The sequence below is a fragment of the Gopherus flavomarginatus genome, chromosome 24 (genome assembly GCF_025201925.1).
Source record: "Gopherus flavomarginatus isolate rGopFla2 chromosome 24, rGopFla2.mat.asm, whole genome shotgun sequence".
NCBI classification, from domain to species: domain Eukaryota; kingdom Metazoa; phylum Chordata; order Testudines; family Testudinidae; genus Gopherus; species Gopherus flavomarginatus.
The window spans coordinates 8,806,540-8,826,584 of NC_066640.1; the positions used below are offsets into that span (position 1 = coordinate 8,806,540).

Genomic DNA, 20,045 nt, shown 5'->3' on the forward strand with positions numbered 1-20,045 from the left:
ATCGGCTGAGGGCTGAGCAGGCTCACGGCTGGTAATTACTATTATTATTGCAGCCTGCGCTGCTTCCCATGGAGGGTGGGAACCAGGATGGGCCGGGGGAGCTGCCAAGCGCCTTCAGAGTTGCTGGCGGAAGCAAAACAGGGCAATAAAGGCAGAGGAAAGAGCGAGGGAAAACCGCAGCTGGGGAAGCTTGGGAGACAAAAGAGGCCAAGGCCTTGGCAGGGGACGCTGACCCCGGCTCTAAGGCTGCATCAGCAGACAGGGGTGCAGGAACTATTTGCATGGGGTCGGGGGGGCTGAGAGCCATTGAACCAAACTGCAAACCCCATGAATGGAAACCGCTTGGAGCCAGGGGGTGCGCCCGCCCCCCAGCTCCAGCACTTAAGTCTGCAGAGCTGATGCAGCCGGGCAGGGTCAGGTCCCCTCCTTGGTGCCAGCGCCCGGCCAGAGGCTCCCCTGGCTGGGCAGGAAACTAAAGAGCCTGCCCGGGGGCAGCGCCCCCCACTTCTATCAAACCCCAGCTGGACCCGCCCCCGCGCCCGGGGCCCATTGGCTACTTTGTAGCTAGCCCTGCGCTGCCATTGGCTGGCGGCTCTGTCACCCCCCGCTCCTCCTTGAATTTGAAACTTTGGGCTGCGCTGGGCTCGGGTTACACCGCGGGGGGCGCGGAGCGGAGCGGAGCCTGCGACCGGACCCGAGAGCGGAGCAGACCCTGCTGGTCCGGGAGAGGGACACGCGCCGGGCTCCGCCGTCGGGCCGCGGGAGGCGCATCCCCGCCGGGCCGGTGCCCGCAGGAGGCGGGTAAGTGCGGGGCTGCCGCGGGAGGGGCCGGGCTGGAGAACCGAGCCCCGGTTAAAGAGCCCCCCCCGCCCCGGGAATCGACAGGCGCAGCCCCAGGCCACGCGGCGGGAGTCTGGGACATCCCCCCGCCCCCAGCTGAGCATCACCCTCCCGTCTGCCCCCCCCCGGCCAGGGCCTGCCCCCCCAGCTGAGCATCACCCTCCCGTCTGCCCCCCCCCCGGCCAGGGCCTGCCCCCCCAGCTGAGCATCACCCTCCCGTCTGCCCCCCCCCGGCCAGGGCCTGCCCCCCCAGCTGAGCATCACCCTCCCGTCTGCCCCCCCGGCCAGGGCCTGCCCCCCCAGCTGAGCATCACCCTCCCGTCTGCCCCCCCGGCCAGGGCCTGCCCCCCCAGCTGAGCATCACCCTCCCGTCTGCCCCCCCGGCCAGGGCCTGCCCCCTCCCGCAGCTGAGCATCACCCTCCCGTCTGTCCCACCCCCCGCCCCCGGCCAGGGCCTGCCCCCCCCCCAGCTGAGCATCACCCTCCCGTCTGCCCCCCCCGGCCAGGGCCTGCCCCCTCCCGCAGCTGAGCATCACCCTCCCGTCTGCCCCCCCGGCCAGGGCCTGCCCCCCCAGCTGAGCATCACCCTCCCGTCTGCCCCCCCCCCGGCCAGGGCCTGCCCCCCCAGCTGAGCATCACCCTCCCGTCTCCCCCCCCCCCCCCCGGCCAGGGCCTGCCCCCCCCAGCTGAGCATCACCCTCCCGTCTGCCCCCCCCCCCCGGCCAGGGCCTGCCCCCCCCAGCTGAGCATCACCCTCCTGTCTGCCCCCCCAGCTGAGCATCACCCTCCCGTCTGCCCCAGCTCCGGCCAGGGCCTGCCCCCCCCAGCTGAGCATCACCCTCCCGTCTGCCCCAGCTCCGGCCAGGGCCTGCCCCCCCCCCTCAGCTGAGCATCACCCTCCCATCTGCCCCTGCCCCGGCCAGGGCCTGCCCCCTAGTTGAGCATCACCCTCCCGTCTGCCCCCTCATTCCTGACCAGGGCCTTCCCCTCCCCAGCTGAGCATCACCCTCCTGTCTCCTCCTATCCTTGACCAGGGCCTCCCCGCCACCAGCTGGGCATCACCCTCCTCTCTGCCCTGACTAGGGTTCTAGGAAGGCCCATCTCTCACCTCCTAGGAATCAGAGAGGGGAAAGCCCCGTTGCACCGTGCTCCCGGTGTAGTGTCTGAATACCGGCAGTAATGGTTAGATGCCCACTCCAAATGCCACAGACTGTATGGGTCTGGGAGAATGTTGTGGGATGTTGCCTTGTTCCCCTGATATATGATCCAATCTACTAATATTTCCCTGGCCTGGGGTAACTAGAGGGGTAGGAGGGATGTTGATGCCACTTCAGGGCCCAGTGTTCCTGCAGAACTTTCCCCTTTCAACATGGCACCCACCAACTCCATTCTCCTGCCCAGATTTTTCAAGGTCTCAGCACCCATGACCGGGGACAGGATTTATAGACTCCTAGGCCTCAGCACTCAGCAGCTCCCCTTGGGGCCAGGTTTCCATCCAATGTGCTCTACTCTTCTGAGCACCTGGCTGCTTACGTAGGCATCTAAATGGGAGTGGAGCTCTGTTGAAGATCTGGTTCCAGGGGAGTAAACTGTGCTGGTGCCAAGGAAAAGCACTGAAGTGCGACTCCAGTCCAAGGGACAACCTGCATGTCACTGGGATTCGAGGAGGCAGTGATTGTTCAGAATCCGTTTAACTTATTGCCCCGTGCCCTGAATGACTTGATAGGATCGAAGAACAGAGAACAAAGCTTGTTCCTTGTGGTCTGTTTCCACTCAAGAGAGAGATCTTAGCATCATTGTGGAGAGTTCTCTGAAAACATCCACTCCATGTGCAGCGGCCATCAAAAAAGCAAACAGAATGTTGGGAGTCATTAAGAAAGGGATAGATAAGACAAAAAATATCACATTGCCTCTATATAAATCCATGGTACGCCCACATCTCGAATACTGCTTACAGATGTGGTTGTCCCATCTCAAAAAAGATATATCGGAAAAGGTTAAGAAAAGGGCAACAAAAATGATTAGGGGTATGGAACGGCTGCCCTATGAGGTGAGATTAATAAGACTGGGATTTTTCAGCTTGGAAAACAGATGACTAAGGGGGGGATATAATGGAGAGCCATAAAATCATGACTGGTGTGGAGAAAGTAAATAAGGAAGTGTTATTTACTCCTTCTCGTAACACAACTAGGGGTCACCAAATGAAATTAATAGGCACCAGGTTTAAAATAAACACAAGCAAGTATTTCTTCAGCCAACACACAGTCAACCTGTGGAACTCCTTTTAGAGGATGTTGTGAAGGCCAAGACTATAACGGTTCAAAAAAGAACTACATGAATTCATAGAGGATAGGTCCATCAATGGCTATTAGCCCAGATGGGCAGGGATGGTGTCTCTAGCCTCTGTTTGCCAGTAGCTGGAAATGGGCAACAGGGGATGGATCACTGGATGATTCCTTGTTCTGTTCATTCCCTCTGGGGCACTTGGCATTGGCCACAGTCGGAAGACAGGTCCATCTAGCCCAGTATCTTTTGGTCTGACCAAGTACGGTTGTTCTTACATTATGTAAAATCAGTGGTGGTGTCTGCTGGAACAGGTGACAGTGTGGCCTGATTTGTCTTCTAAAGCCCCATCCACCAGTTTAAAAAAGCAGCTCGGTAGGGGAGGGAAAGGAGCCATTTAATTCCTCTCTAAAAAGATATTGCAGATTTAGAAGGGGCTCAGAGAAGGGCAACATGAATGAACAATGGCCTAGAAAGTCTCTCCTCTGAAGGGTGCTTGACAAGATTGAGACTGTTTGGTTGAGAGAGCATTGGACTGGGACTGAGGAGATCTTGGCTCTATTCCCAGCCCTGCCACTGGCCTGCGGGGTGACCTTAGGCATACTACTTCCCCTTCTCTGTGTCTCAGTTTCCCCATGTATAAAACAGGGATAATGATGCTGACCTCCTTTGCAAAGCACTTGCAGATCTACTGTTGTATAAAGCTCTAAGAGCTGAGGATTATTATTACGACCACCTTAGAGAGGTGGCAAATAAGGGGCTATTATACGATTCTATAATATAATGAACAGTCTAGAACCAAGAGATTAGGAACATCTGTTCTCCCGGTCTTTGTAACACATGACTTAGGGGATGTTCACTGAAATTCAAAAGGTGGTAAATTCAAAACAGATAGACGGAACTACTTTTTCATACCATGCATAATTAGACTAGGGAACTCATTGCCACAAGAAGTCACTGAGACCAAGAACTTTGCAAGGTTCAGAAAGAGACAACAAGTATATGTGAATTATCATAGTTATTACCAATAATTTTGGAAGGGATATTAAATTTCAGGGTTTAAGCCAATCTCTATTAGAGATCAGGGTGAGATCTATGGTGAGAGGCAGATTATCCGACAGCTGCTACTGTGGTTTCTTGCACCTCTCACACTGTGAGAGACAGGATACTGGGTGAGATGGACTTTAGGTCTTATCCTATCTGTCAATTTCTGTGCTCCTGATCTCATGAGTAACATCATATACATCTCTAGCACCTTCCATTCAAGGACCTTAAAGCTCTTAAAAAAGAACTAACCCTCTTAGTCCCTTTGAGCCGCATAACCCCATTTTACAGATAGGGAAACTGAGGCACAGAGAGGCACAGTGACTTGCCTGAGGTCACCTAATGGTCAGTGGCAGAGCTGGGAATAGACCCCAGGGCTCCAGAGTCCCATTCCCTAGTAACCACTAGATCATCAGTTGGCTTAAAAGCAAACTTATAAATGCAGCAACCCCAGAACACAGCCTGTAAATGTTGTTGTTCATTATTTGCAATATAGTCACACCTAGAGAGGGACTCAGGACTCATGGCCCTTGGCACAGTCCAGCAATAAGTTACGCGGTCCTGGCTTGTGCAATCTTATGTCAAAAAACAATATGGGGAATGAGACCAACAGAACGGTGTGGACAAGGGGGTAACAATGAAACTAGCATGAGCTGTGCAGGCTGCTTGGCACCTGCCCAGCCAGACCCCCTCCACTCCATTAGGCCCAATTTGGGGTGCACCTACCACAGGCCTCCCCCCCTGCCTCATGAGAATCTTTGCTTCTAAAGTGGCTTAATATTCGCAATGATCCTTTCAAAGGCACAGACCCCGTGGGCTGGGAGCATTCCCTGTGACAATCAGCTGAGACATCTCCGCATGGGGGCTTGAAAGGTCCTTCTTCCTAATAAGCCTCCTTAATCACCAACCTTCTGAGCAAGGTAGGGAGGAAGTTGCTCCAGAAGAGAGAAGTGCTGATCTGAGCTCGACAAGGAAGGGAGGGAGCTGAAAGCAAGAGAGATGCCTCAAAATAACTCTCCCCTCCATATCGCTGCTTCATTCTGGGACAGAGCATGACCCATCTGGTCCTGCTTCCTGCCTCTCCTAGGGAATTATGCCCAAAGTTGGAAGGATGCTGCTGTGATGGGAGCAAGCACACTGAGGGCCAGTGGAAAGAGACCTTAAGTTGGACGGAAGCACCTCTTCCCTCTAAGAATCTCCCCTCCCTGTATTCAGGGAGCTTTCCCAGCCAGTGTAGAACTGGCCTACAGGCTCGCTGCTGGTCCTGCTCCCAGGCCCTGATATAGGGGCAGGTTAGGGGCACAGCCAAGTGCCTTGTACCACAGCTAGTCTCTATTCTCAGGGCCCACAGAGGGCTGAGGGAAGGAGAGTGTAAGTCAGAGCAGCCCCAGGGCTGTTCTGACTGGGACTGGGCAGGATCCTGCATGTTTCAGAATACAGGGAGTGCAGTGGTGACATAAAGCATCCCTATCTCCAATGCAGGAATGGAGTAACTGAGGCTCAGGCTACAGTTCTGTCCCTGACCTCAGATGCCCTGGGAACCTCTCACTCCCTCTCTTGAGTGGCAATGTCATGTGATCCATTCCCAATCCCAGGCATCACTGCCATAATATTCCAGAGCAGGGGACGGAGCCGTCATTGAGATCTCTGCATCCATCAGACTCAGCTAGCTTGGATCACCATTCCTGCCTCCTCCCGGACTTCCTTCTTGTAGCTTTCTTATATCCCTCAGCTGATGGATTCATTGGTTCTCCAGCCGCCCAGCTGGATCAGCTAATTAGCATGTGCCTCCCCCAGCCTTTTCCAGGGGGAGCTGATTGGAGTCCCAGTGATCAGAGTGCTGACTCACCAGGCAGGTCCCAGCACTCTGTCACCCAGGCGCTACGTGAATAGCTCAGTTCTGTCGAAGGTTCTTATCTCATGTCATCACAAGTATCTGAGTAACTCAGGTGGATTGTCTCTTTACGGGGATACACTTGAGCTGTGAGCCGAGAGCTGGATCCAGGGTTCCGGTTCAGGCCCATCTCTGGTTTTTGCTCTGAGTTGGCTATTTACCAGTCGGAGCAGAGTTATTAGTGACCGTGGCCTGTTACAAAGAAGAAACCCTAAGAACTATTTCAGACGGCTTCTGGTTTCTGCCCTGCTGTGTCTCTTGGCTTCCTGCCACTCCTAATCAGTTCCATGCTTGGGAGCAGCGAGGGGCCGTCGGGGGACTGGAGTGCTAATAACGGGAGTGGAGTGCGTGCTGAGAAATGCTGGTTGGGAGATTATGTGAAATGAGTTGGCGAGTTCTCAGTCTGGTTCTGAACAACCAGGCGTCCAGCTTACAGCAGTCACCGCTGCATTAACCGGCCCCTTGCTGATGGGCCTCCGCAAGAGAAACCAAAGAACGTCCTAGCCATCTGAAACCCCGGAGTATGCCCCAAGCAATGCTGATGCCAGGGCGACCTTCCATTGCCACTGCTGGGTGACTAATTAAAGGCCCTCAGAGTTCTCTGCTGCAAAGTGTCAGGAACCCTAAGGGCCTTTTACAATAACACATTAGCACTTCCCTTTATCCTGCATAGCCACCTGGCCCCTAATCAACTCCCCGCTGCCTGGCTGGGGCCTGCACGTGGGACGGCTGGGGGCAGAGCAACGGCAGAGGTGAGCTGCAGGAGGCCTGGCCAAGGCAGCCCTGAATCAGGCCAGTTTCCCGCTGTTCTAGCCCTAGGGTCTCGGGGCCTGGACTGAGGCCTTGCCAACTCGTTTCACAGCATCCACTGAACCATGTTTCTCAGCCCCTACAAGCCTTGCAGCAGGCCTAGCTTAGGCCAGGCCTGACTTGCACCAGGAGGGAAAACAGCCCGTGTTCCAGGAATAGATGAGTCCCATGTCTTCTTCCCCGGTCCTGGCCCCACAATGACCCTTTCACTGTAAGCCCTTTGGGGAAGGGGCTGTCTCTTTGATCCGTATTTGAACAACGCTGAGCACCATCGGGGGCCCTGGCCTACGACGCCGGCGCCTCTGCGCCACCACTATGCAGCCAGTAATTACATCATCACGCCGGCCCAGCGTCACTATAAATGGGATAGGCCACCGTTGTGTGTACACATGGCTGGGCCTGGATGGCTCACCAGATTCCTGCCTCCTTCGTCAGGGAGAGGGGCTTTCCACAGTAGCTCCTGGCTCCTTCTCCTCCTGGGACCCACCCACTCTGTACACAGTCTGCCTCCCAAGACCTCAGTTGCTTGGCTACTGATCAACTCTTACATTTGGCCACTCCGAGAGAACTCCTGCAACGGGCCTGTCTTGTTTCTCGAGCAGCTGGTAGATGTTAGCAATGGGGCTGCTGGGGAAGGTGTACCTAGCAAGGCTGTTGGGGCCCATGGCAACGGGTAACAACAGTGGCTGCAGGAGATGAGGTACTTCTTTATTTATTTATCCAACACCAAAATGCCACTAAAAGTCAAGCCTGGGAGGGAGAGATCCTGACGCTTGTCATAACAGTGCTGCCAAGGGCATCTGGAGTTGGCTGATATAGGGAGTGTTACCTAATGGTCAGAGCCAGTGGCTCCAGGGTCTTGCTCTGGGTGGTTATGTCACTTCACTCTTCTCTTTCCCAATCTTTAATGGTCATATTAACGCTTCCCTGGGATGTCTGCGAAGCTTAATTAAATGTGTCCCTTAGCAGCTCTGAGAACTTCTGGGTGGTACTGCAGGGCAGAGCCATACAAAGAGAAGCGAAAGGGAAGGACAGTTGTTGAAATTCCTTCACCCCTTTACAGAGCCCGACTGGCTTGCCCCAGACGCGGGCAGAAGTTTAAATGTGCGTATGGGGGTAGCCCTTGTGCGGCTCTGCACCCCTTTGGGATGCCCTTGCACAGGGGATATTCTGCATACTTCAAGGCCCCTTTGTACAGCCAGGGTGGCATAAAAGGGCCTCAGTGTAACTGAGAACCAGACCCAAGCAGGGTGCCTTGCCCCAGTGTAGACAAGATAATGGCACGGTGAGGCACTGCGCACCGGATTGCTCTGCTCCTGTCAGGCTCTGGCACGACACGCTGCTCTCCGGTAGACCCGGGTTAGGCCTTCAGGTGGCGAGGCTTTCCTGCCAGGCTTGCTTTCCACCGTGCTGGCAGAGAAATGGTGGAACAGCCGAGTTCTAGGACAGCCAGGGAGCATCTTGACCCCACACCGCGTTCATCTCTGGTTTCCCAATCAGCTGGACAGATGCTGCTCCCGCTGTTTAACGCGCCCTCCGAGTGGAGAACTTTCGCACCAGAGGAAACTTTTGATGGCAAGTTATAAATCCAGGCAAAAGGGGGGGGGGGGGATCGAGGGGGCTTCGACAGCTATGTGAACACGGCCCTAACAAGCACCAGGAGGAGGAGGTGCCTGCCTGCTCTCAGCACCTCTTTCCACATGCTGCAAGCTCGCTCTCCACGCTGACCCATAAATTATTCAAGTGCCTCTGTGCTGCTCTATGAAATATTCATCCTGCCATCAAGGGATCGGTGGGTGGGTGTTCGGCGGGAGAAGGGGAATGGCTGACGGTTACTCCGGTAATTGAGACCAGCATCGTCATGAGTGGAAGCAGTGCAGGTGTGCAACATCTGGAAGAAATGGGGGGATGGGGGAGAGAGAAGCAAGGGGCAGAGTGGGAAATAATAAATCATCACCTCCACTCCCTTCCCAGCTTGTGGAATAGGAGGAGGCCGGGCTCAGGCTCCGAGAAGCCTGCTCCCTGCAGAGCCGTGCTGATAGCAGAGGCCCCCGGGAGGACAACATTGCCGGAGTTGGATGTGGCGCTGCAAATTGGCTCCCTGCACACACCTGTATGTGTCAATTTTGCCTAATCCATTTCAAATGTCACCAGCCTCTGCTGGGTGCTGGCAGGATGACAGTGTTTTCAGATTCACAAAGCGCCGGTTTTCTGATTTGTCATGGGGATGCTTTTAAAGGATTGGGCCTGATTCGGCCCTTGCTTCCTGCGGGAGTTATTCCTGATGTGCACCACTCGTGGGGGGGGGCAGGGGCGGAGGGAAGAGATCTGGCTTTGTTTCTGTTACATGTACCCACAGAGGAAGGCTTGTGTCAGCATCTCAGGAGCAGGTGGGGCTGGGGGAACCGTGAAGCTGTCGCTGGATGTGCAGAGGTTACCATGTGCCATGTTTATGGGTGAACTGAAATGTTCGTATGCCGTTGCAGTCCTGTGGTGCGCGTCCTCCCCAATGAAAGGGTTAAAACTCAGACCTGGTCTAAGTGGCTGAAACACTGAGGAGGTCAAGGGAGGCTCTTACTCCTGGGCCAGGCTCTCTGTGTTTGATCAGCCAGGGAAAGCAGATTCTGATGCTATGTGCTTTCTAGCTTAAGTGTTCTGCTGGTTAGGTCACGGCTGTCACTTGATATCTGGGGGTGGCATTTGGTGATGCTCTCTCGGCTGCATGCCCTTCAGTTAAGCTCTCTGTGGTTTTGGGGCCTAGAGGAACAGGTACAGAAAGGATCCTGTGGATGAACAGTGTGTGGCTGGATTTCCACTGGCTTCCCCTACTCCCCATGGATAGCTCAAGGTTCTTATTCCTCCCTTTAAGGCTTTGCATGAAGCCGCTTCTGCTTATATCTCCACTCTGGTCTCTGGCTACTCCCCGTTGCTCTGATGATGAATCTGCCTAACCACCCCCTTCTTCCACCCTGGTCTTTGTGCCTCCTTCCATGCCCACGCCTGAGGTGTGAATTGCTCCAGGTGCCTGGCCCTTCCTCATTCCAATCCCTCCTATCGCCAGGTCCATCAGCGCTCATGTCTGGCAGTAAAACCCACTGAATCAAAGCCAAAGACATGCTTCAATGCAGAGTCATGCTGGCGGATCAACATCAGTGAACAGATAACACAGCTCATGCCATCCAGCGAGCCAGGAAAGCAGCTCACTGCTCTGCCGTAGGTAGCAGTAGCTGCATCCTCGACAGGGAGAAACAATCCTGAATTGGGGCATGGCAGATTAAAACATGCAGCCAACTTGCCTTGGAAGATCTAGCTGTATATTAAGGTACTTGCCTGGTCCTCATCACCATTGTATTTGAGCACCTCACAATCTTTATTTATCCTCAACACCCCTGTGAGGTAGGGAATTGCTATTTCCCATTGTGCACATGGAGAAACTGAGGCACAGCAGTGCTTGCAGCATGGTTAGACATCTTGCACTGCTATCTTTATCCAGCTAGCTCAGCTGCCCAAGTACAGTCCCACCCAGGACCCTAGGTATTGTCCCACAGGGCCAGGGCTGGCTCGCTGCTCTGCCCATTGCAACCTGGCTATGGCGCCCCTGCACCAGGCCTGTGACCCATCTACAACCTTCCTGCGACCCCTTGGTGAGTCGTGACCCACTGCTTAGGAAGCAACCCTGTCCAAAGTGACTTGGCCACAGACTTTCCTGTGTGACCTTGGGCAAGCGGAGCATTGAACTTCAGTCCTCTGCATCCTAGGAGTGCAACCTAGCCACTGAGCCATCCTTCCTCATGGTCACGTTGAGGTGTCCAGGCTCCCAACTGCAGGAGAGAGATCTGAAAGCACTTCAGGTGTTTGGAAGAGAAGGGATAGCAGAGACGTCTGCAGTCTCGGATACTGCATCTTCAGCCCCATCCTTCCTCTCAACAGAGCCTTGCTCCATTCCTCACAGTCGTGTCGCAGCCAGCACTTTCAGAGGCTGTTGTGGTTGGGTTTTTTTGTTTGTTTGTTTGTTTTTTAGAGGTGTTTTCAAACTCCAGCAGAGCTGGAAGCATGAGTGACAGGAAGGAAATCTGCTGGTTTATTTCCATTTCAAACTTGGGCTGGGGCAAAACTGTCTCTTCCTCTGTCGGCTGATAAAGCAGTGCCACGGCGAACAATGGAATGAGTAGGAGGCTCTGCCTGACGGGCTCGTCTGAGCAGGAAAATGTCTCATTCGAGGGAAATCTCCAGTTGCTCGTTAAACAGCAGCGTCTGCCCAATGGGAAGTGAGCCATGTGTCAGGGGAGCATGTTGAGAGGATAGTAACAGATTAGCAGGAGAGAGGGGTTCGGCACGGAGGGAAGGCGTAGAAATTAATTAATTCATTCCCCAAGTCCGGGGTGATGCTGCAGAGCCTCCTGGCATGCAGTGATCTTAGAACTGGCTGAATCAGGAGCAGCACAGCTCTCTGGAGAGATTAGACTGGCACTGGAGAGACCTGAGTTCCTGGCTCTGCAGTTGGTTGGCGGGGTGACCTGAGGCAGATTGTTCCCTGAGACGCAAGGGAAATGAGCAACAGAAATGAGAAGAGGTTTGGAAAATGTGATCTGGGAGGAAAGGTTGAAAACCTGGGCCTGTTCGCTCTAGGGAAGAGAAGGCCAAGGGGGGGACGTGATTAATATGTGAAAGGTTGCTATAGAGAGGACAGTGACCTGTTGTTCTGTGTTCACTGAGGGTAGGACAAGAGGGTGTCACCTTAGTTTACAGCAGGAGAGACTGAGTCTGGATATGAAGGTAAACTTTCTAACCCAGAGGGTGGTTAAGCTCTGGAACAGGTGACCTAGAGGGGTGGTGGAATCCTGATCGCTGGAGGTGTTTAAGAAGAGGTTGGACTAATAACCCCTGTCAGGGACGGTCTAGGGTTACATGGCCCTGGCTCAGCGCGGAGGGGCTGGACTAGATGACCTCTCAAGGGCCCTTCCAGCCCTCCATTGCAACGATTCCATTTCTCCCCGGCTAACGCGCTTTGAGATCTGTGGCTGAACAGCGCTATGTAAGAGCCAGGCATCGTTAAATTAATAGTGTGAGGGAGTGTTGTGTGGTGCCTGTTACCATGGTTGCTTACAGGGACATATGGGTGTTGCGGGCTCTTTAGAGAAAGTTCTCTTTGCTGGGCATTTCCTTGTTTTTATAGGATTGTGTGGGTGGAGGTCAATCTCAGCTGACAAAGGTTTTGGGTGTGGGAATTTCTATTTATACGGGTGCCTTTTGTGATCCCAAGGCACTTTGCAAACTTCAGGCACACAGTAGCATTGAAATGCAGCCACCTCTGGGATGAAGCCACCAGCAGGATAGATAAGGCATCAACAGGTTGGAAGGAGCGGAAATTTTGGGCAAGGACAGGGAGGCAAACCCTTACTCTCCCAGAAAAGACCCCGGGAAGTGTAATGTCTGTGCAGAGCAGAGAGGATCACAGCTGGTAAGGTCGCATGCTCTAACATGTGCCAAATCCATTTTCTCTTCTGTCGCTTACGTTCAGTTCTGCAGCCTGGGCTCTGCAGGAAGTCAGGCTAGATTATCAAAATGGTCCCTTTAAGAGCTCAGCGTCGGTTTACTCTGAAAGAACAAATGGATACATCAGCCCCGTGTCTTTTAGGCCAAGGCCTTGAGCTGTGACCAAGGATTTTGGAAGCCCCAGCTTTTTGGGGGTGCTTGGTTTGAGACATCATAAAGGAGCCTGATTTTTCCAAAGTTCTGAGCACTTCCCAGCTCCAGAGAAAGTCAGTGGGAGCTAGGGATGCCCAGCATGCCTCCAATTATTCCTCTCCCAAACCGGGGACTGCTCTGGAAAACTAGGGCCGTACGGTTTCTGGGTCTCAGTTCTGCCATCTGTGAAATGGGGATCAGGCCAGCATAAGAAGGCTTCCACCATAGAGAAACAGCTACCTAGCCAACCTTCTCCCCACCGCCATCTCTCCTAAGGCAGGCGCTCAGAGCAGTCACATCACTATGCTTGCTCACCCAACTTGGGTCGGTCTTTGGAAAAGACACTGGCAGACAGCGCAGCTGCCTACCAGTGCCACAGCAAAGCTAACTGCAGCCTCCCACGAGCAGGGGAAGTTAACTTTCTGAAATGCAAGTGCTAAATCATAGCCCCCATACTGCCACCCACGCCCCTGATTGAGCGGCTCTGTTTCTCTCCCCCTTGCTTTCTCTCTCCTCTCTCACAGGCGGCCTCTCTCGGTACTAGCTTATCTCTCATATGCCTGTCGGCAGAAAATGAGCCTGTCCTGTTAGGAGGATGCCTGCAGCTCCAGCATTGCAGGCTATATTTTTTCCATTTCTTTATTAGTAAAGAGAGAGCCCTCCAGCTCCCGACTCACGCTGTTAAAATCAATGTTTTCACATAAAAGGAAATACTTGCAAACCTTTGTGTTTCCAAAGGGCTGTAAATAACACTGCGTGGAACATCTTGCAACAGTACCGGTTTTGACGGCTCTGTTACTGCTCGCTTAATTTATACCCTCCTTAAGCCTGGGCCAGCCTTTCTGTGAATGCCCCCTATTTGCAGGGGTTTAGAACTTGCAATGGAAAATTCCCAGCGGGCTGGGGCTCGGTGCATTGGCTCCCACCGGCACCTTTGTCATCTGACCTGGGGCAGCTATCTTGCTTAGCTGTATTGCTACCAGTGGAGGAACTGATTCAGTCACCAGTTCTATTAGCTGGACTGTTGTGCCAATGTAAACCCTAGGATGACAATGATCTTGTGCCAGCAGATCGAGGGATGTGATCATTCCCCTCTATTGGACATTGGTAAGGCCTCATGTGGAGTTCTGTGTCCAGTTTTGGGCCCCACACTACAAGAAGGATGTGGAAAAATTGGAAAGAGTCCAGCGGAGGGCAACAAAAATGATTAGGGGGCTGGAGCACATGACTTATGAGGAGAGGCTGAAGGAACTGGGATTATTTAGTCTGCAAAAGAGAAGTATGAGGGGGAATTTGACAGCTGCTTTCAACTACCTGAAAGCGGGTTCCAAAGAGGATGGATCTAGACTGTTCAGTGGTAGTAGATTACAGAACAAGGAGCAATGGTCTCAAGTTGCAGTGGGGGAGGTTTAGGTTGGAGATTAGGAAAAACTTTTTCACTAGGAGGGTGGTGAAGCACTGGAATGGGTTACCTAGGGAGGGGTTGGAATCTCCTTCCTTAGAGGTTTTTAAGGCCTGGCTTGACAAAGCCCTGGCTGGGATGATTTAGTTGGGGTTGGTCCTGTTCTAAGCAGGGGGTTGGACTAGATGGGGTTCCAACCCTGATATTCTATGAATGGTCTAAAGCAGCTTTCACTGGATGATCTCAAAGCACTTTACAAACCTTGGCTAACTATCTTCCTCCCATGTCAAGTAGATAAGTATTATTAGTCCCAATTTACAGATGCAGAAACTGAGGCATGTTGAAGTGAGGTGACTAGCCCCTGGTCACCCAAGGAATGTACAGCAGAGCTAGGAATGGAATCACAGTCCCCCTAACTCCAAATTCAGTGCTTTAACCACTAGACTATGCTCCCTCCTTTAAGCACAATCTCTGTTATTGGGCATACTGCTGTTTGTAGCACTAGTGGAGAGGACACAGGACTAAGATGCAGGAGACCTGGTTTCAATTCCTGCCACGCACCTTGTGCCACTCTGTGCCTCAGTTTCCCCATCTGTAAAATTGGGATAATGATACTGCCCTCCTTTTATAAAGGGTTTGGTGATCCACAGTTAAGAGTTAGGAATTATAATCCATAGCACCTGTGTTCTCATTCCATGCCCCTGTTAGAATGACTCCATTTCCGCTGACCAGTAAAGCCATCTCAACCCCAGTTTTGGTGTTACTCAAAACCTTTGGGAGGTGCATTTTCAGCAACAGCTAATGATTCTGGAGGCCACCTGGAGACCCCTTAAAGGGGCCTGATTTTCAGAGAGCAAGTGCCAAAAGCTTAAAGTACAGATATTAAAGAACATGATTTTGGAGGGTAAAGGTTTGAAACTGGATTATTTAGGAAAGGGAGACACTGAAAATGCTTCAGAACAATCAACTTATTAATGGCTTCACCCCAGTGGCCTGGATTACCTTCCCATCCCATATGATCTGTATTATCATAGCGCCTGGGGAGTGTTTCTCATTGACCAGGACTCATTTGTGCTAGGAGCTGTACAAACATATACAGCCTCTTATGTGTTGTTCCTTATATACACACAATGGCTGAGCCCACTGAGGCCAAAGCCCCAGAATGCCTTTCCTCTAAGAACTTCCCTGAAGTCAGCGCTGTAATTTTTGCCCATCGGGTCAACGCAGTGAAACACTTTTTTATTGTGTTACAACAGCAGCTAGACCCTCCAGCCAAGATCAAGGCCCTGTTGTGCTAGGTGCTGTAGTGGCAGTCTCTGCCCTGAAGAACTTACAACCTAAACAGACAAGGGGCAGGCAAAAGGAAGGATTGTTACCTATATTTGACCAATAGGGAAACTGAGGCAAAGAGCGAGTCAATGAACAGTCACAGAGCTAGGACTTAAACTCAGATCTCTTGAGCCAATGAAAGCGCCAAACCAAATTTGTTCAAATTCAGTGTAAACAGGTCCTACTGTATGCAAACAGTTGCATCACTGACCTGCTTCTCTTTGCCATCTGTCCTAAATGAAAGCTTGTAGTTATCATGGTCTGTAATGTGTTGCTATTCCAGGCAGGATGAATCCCAGCACCTGTGTTGCTTCATTCGCTAGTTTCGGTCTCTAACACAGTCACTGGCTAAGTGGCTCGGTTTGGGTTCGTGAGTCCTAGGCAGGTCTTGTCTGTCTCTAGGTCTTTCTCTTGCCTGAATTGCTGCATTCATCTCTGTGCAGCCTTCATCTAAGCTGATAACCTTGCTTATGAGCTCCTCACTTCTTTCTTCCTTGGCGGGTTTGCAGGAATCAAATTCCATCACGCAGCGCCGGTGGGGCACGGCCGGAGAGTCGGTCCCTGAGTAATGGTGAGCACAGGTTATCATCCAGCCAGCAAACTGAATTGGTTCCGGAATCCAAACTCTAGCATAGGAGGGAGCCGGAGAAATGGAGTGCTTTTATGTACTTTGACAAACACAAAAGGAAACCAGCAGGAGTGCTGCTCTCTGGCAGGTTGCAGGGACTGAACAAAATTATATCCGCAAACGTGGTGTATAATGCTATCTGCTCTCGGGATGCGAGCTCTGCTGTGCTAAACAGCTGCTCACCAGCCACATGACCACCAAATGTCACGTGGGTCTCCCCCTCAAAGAAATGAGCCAGATTTTAAGGCAGGCACATTAAAATGACAGGATGATAAGTCTTATTCTGCATAGGAAGCAATACAGATGCCAGGTGGGAAGACAGCAATATAGGTCTAATGGGCCTTTCCAATGTACGCAGTGCATCGACCTTCCTTTGATGTTTAGGGGATTTTAGTCCACAGTAATACCTAGCCACTAAAATACCTGTTCCCAGAAAGGGGGAAAGAACCCAGGAGTCCTGGGTGTCCTAGTCTCCTACTCTAAATCATGTGCACTCCTAGAGTACAGACCCCAGGTGTCCTGATGCTCAGTCCCTGCCTGTTCTGACCACTAGACCCTCCTCCTATTCCAAAGCTGGAATAGAATGCAGGAGGCCAGATTCCCAACTCCCTCTGCTCTAACTATTAGACCAAGATGCTTTTGTGTGTGTATGTGCACCTGGGCCGGGAGGGGAGAGATCATTACTCCAGGGCAAGGGCTGAATCACATGGTCGTGTTCCCTTTTTTTCACCCTTCCAGAGAAGATGGACACCTTCAGCACCAAGAACTTGGTTCTGCAAGCTCAGAAAAAGCTCCTGAGCAAGATGGCCTCAAAGACCATGGCAAACATCTTCATTGATGACACCAGCAGCGAGGTTCTGGATGAGCTGTACCGGGTCACCAAGGAGTTCACCCACAACCGCAAGGAGGCCCAGAAGATCATCAAGAACCTGATCAAGATCGTCATGAAGCTGGGGGTACTGTACCGCAATCGGCAGTTCACCGCTGATGAGCTGCGGCTGATGGAGCACTTCCGCAAGAAAGTGCACACCCTGGCCATGACCGCCGTCAGCTTCTACCAGATAGACTTCACCTTCGACCGCAGGGTCATGTCCAGCGTGCTGAACGAGTGCCGTGATCTGCTCCACCAGGCTGTCAACACCCACCTGACAGCCAAGTCCCACTCCAGGATCAATCACGTCTTCAACCACTTTGCGGACTATGAGTTCCTGTCGGCCTTGTATGGACCTTCTGAACCCTACCGCAGCCACCTGCAGAGGATCTGCGAAGGGGTCAGCAAAATGCTGGATGAGGACAACATATGAACCAGCAAAGACAAGGCCTGAGAGCAAACGTTTGGCTCTTTGCCTGACTCTCCAGGCTGCATTCTGGTATCCATGAATTCAACAGCAAGACATCTGTTTTCAGTGGGGTCAGGTCTTCTCGCTCGCTCTTCCTCCATGGTGCTGAATGTCTTACTCTTTCCTTTTTTTCCTCATGAAAACCAAGGACCCTTCACTTTCTGTCTAAAGGAGGTTGCAATTTGCTGCTTGTCTTGGTAGCTGGAATCTCTTCACCTCACTTTAGCTCCCTAATGAAATAAAAATGAGACAAAGGGCACCACCACACCAAAGGCGGGGTTGTTTGTATGAGTGAGACTGGAGAAAATGCTCTTTTTTTGCACTGGCTTGAGATCTCCACTTTGGAACCCAATCCAGTGTCTATAACCCATCAGAGGCCAAGCCCTGCAACCCCTATCCGCAGTTCATGAGCTCTCTGTTTAAAGGTATATATTTTTATCCACCAAGTGCTCTTAAACCCACAATTCAGAGTCCAAGGAGTCCTGCTGTAGCAAAATCTCTCTCACTTCTAAATCTATTTTCATTCTGGTGAGGGGGGGAAACCCACTACATCTTGTGTGTAGCTTGGTTAAGATTAATTCAAGCAGAGGGCATGGAGGAGTGGTTCAGGTGTCCTGCCAAGATGTAAAGCTCTCTCTCCTGAAGTTCGAACCATGCTGTCAGTTTCCCTAGGCAGCGTAGAAAAGGATGAGCCATATTCTAAAATGCTTTACAAAGCCATGCTATGGCCTAGCACCCCTGGGCCAGGGAAAGTGTATTAGCACCTTGCAAGCAAGAATCGGGTTGTGGTATTTACCTCACTATTGTTTCCAGGGAGGCCAAGATCTGGATAGTGGGAGGATCTCACATAGGGATGGACCCTGCTTGGATGGATCACCCCACAAGTAGAGCCCTGCACAGATACAAAATTGGTATCCACATCCACCAATATAGTCTGCGGATATAAACTGGATATCTGCAGATTCGCAGGGCTCTACCCACAGGGTCCCAGGATGGCAAGGGACCACTGAATGGGAGAGAGGTTGCAATGAAGATGGTCAGGTTCAGACACTTTTGTGGTTTGAAGCTTAACACAGGTCAGGCCTAAACTACGGGCTGGAGCAAGAAGTGGTCATGCTCCAGGTACCACTTGCCCCTCCTGACTATTGCCCAGTGGGTACTTTGGGCCAGTTACAGAGGCAGCCTCCCCCTTCCTGCTGAGAATGGTGAAGCATTATTTTCCATCCATGTTCCTTTCCCATAGGGGAAAAGAGGAGACTGTATTTTCAAACCAAATAGCAAATGTGCACTTTCCTCCTCCTCTGAAATCCAAGCTGAATTTCTCTGTTGTCAGCCTCTTCAGCTGATTATATCAATGTAATTGTTTAGATTTGGTCCTTGAGGGCTTTCCCTAGTATGTTGTAGGTTGGAAACAACGTCTTAGATTCCAATAAATTAAAAAACAAACAAACAACAACCCTGTAGCCCTGGTGAATGAATAAATAAATAAAGTTGCATCTTCCACCTGGGCACAGTACAGGGTTTGGTCACCAATTCTGTAAGTAATCAGGGTGCATTGCTGGCAGATCCTCACATTGTTTTTGCTTTTGCAGCAGAAGTACGAGCCTAAGATCTCTCCTTTGCCTTTCTGGCACCAGGGTTCTGCCCAGGAAAGGGGAGATGCAGAACTGTGTTGCTGCACCTAGAGGTACAAAGCCTGAGGGGTGCTGGCGCATCCAGAGATGCTACCCACGTTCATGTGAGTGAAGGGCATTTAACCCCATGCAGGGGTGGGTCTCCGGGGAGCAGGAGCTCAGATTAGGCACTTGTCACCTCTGATAGCCCCCACTGTTCAAAATGTGTGTGACTCTGAACCACAGCCCTGCTTACTAATCCTAACCTTCTACCTAGCGCGTTTCATCTGTGGATCTCAAAGTGCTTTACAAAAGACACCAGTAGCATTGTCTCCATTTTATGGATAGGGAAACTGAGGCACAGAACTGGGAGGTGAATTGTCCAAGGTCACCAACAGAGCTGGAAACAGAACCCAGCTCTCCTGAGTCGCAGGCAAGTGCTCTGTTCACTAAGCCACACTGTTTCCAGTTAAGGACTGCAGTGCTCCAGCCCTTAACCATCCGCTTTTGTCCACAGAGCAGGTACAAGTGGGCAGTGGCTGGGCAAGCTTCCCCCTCCCTCCCCCCACCTCAACCCTGATCAGGAAGGGCTGTGTCTAGAGGGTGAGAAGGTAGTTGGGCCTTCACCCTCTGCTAACTTGGTGCCAGGAGGGGTCAAGTGTGGTCATCAACTGTTTAGTGGGAATTAGCCCTGAGACCAGTTTGCTGGGCATAAGCCATTGCACCACCATCAGTCAGATGATTCCATAATCTCATTTGCCAGCCACTGGAGTCATCCAGCCACCCTTCTTCTAAATGAAGTTGGATAGCTTTACTATACTGCCACCCTTCAAGCAGGGGCCAGGCTTCACATGCGAATGAGAACACTTGAGCTGGGGGGCTGCGGATGTTCGTTCCCCCTTGGCACACAAACCCAAGTGCTGTGTTCTGCAGCGGCGTTACCAGAGTTCCGTGGCCATGCCCCAGATAAAGCCGCTGTTTGGCTTCTCACCCTTTTAAGAATGAACTAAAAGCAGGGTGTGAAAGAGAGCACGGTCTGAACCAGATGCCACCATCCAGGGCCTGTCTTCCGCACTCTGATCTCTGCATTGTGCTTTGAAAATGGTCCTTTAAGAATAGCAGCTGCTTCACAGAGGCAGCCTTGCCTTATCTTGGTGACCTCCTTGTGCATCCT

At 52.1% G+C, this 20,045-nt stretch overlaps 1 protein-coding gene across 6 annotated transcripts; it reads left to right on the forward strand.

Moving 5' to 3' along the window:
• Window positions 1–704: 704 nt before the first annotated feature.
• On the forward strand, window positions 705–17,507 carry TNFAIP8L1 (TNF alpha induced protein 8 like 1). 6 transcript variants are annotated; one of them, XM_050934240.1, is made up of 2 exons: window positions 705–801; window positions 16,657–17,507. In XM_050934240.1, exon 2 carries the CDS (start codon window positions 16,662–16,664, stop codon window positions 17,220–17,222), a length of 561 nt encoding a protein of 186 aa, XP_050790197.1. In that variant the 5' UTR covers window positions 705–801; window positions 16,657–16,661; the 3' UTR covers window positions 17,223–17,507. The 6 variants fall into 6 exon arrangements, with proteins under 6 accessions (XP_050790197.1, XP_050790196.1, XP_050790199.1 ...); XM_050934239.1 differs by lacking the exon at window positions 705–801 and adding an exon at window positions 7,369–7,571; XM_050934242.1 differs by lacking the exon at window positions 705–801 and adding an exon at window positions 9,746–10,193.
• Window positions 17,508–20,045: the final 2,538 nt, after the last annotated feature.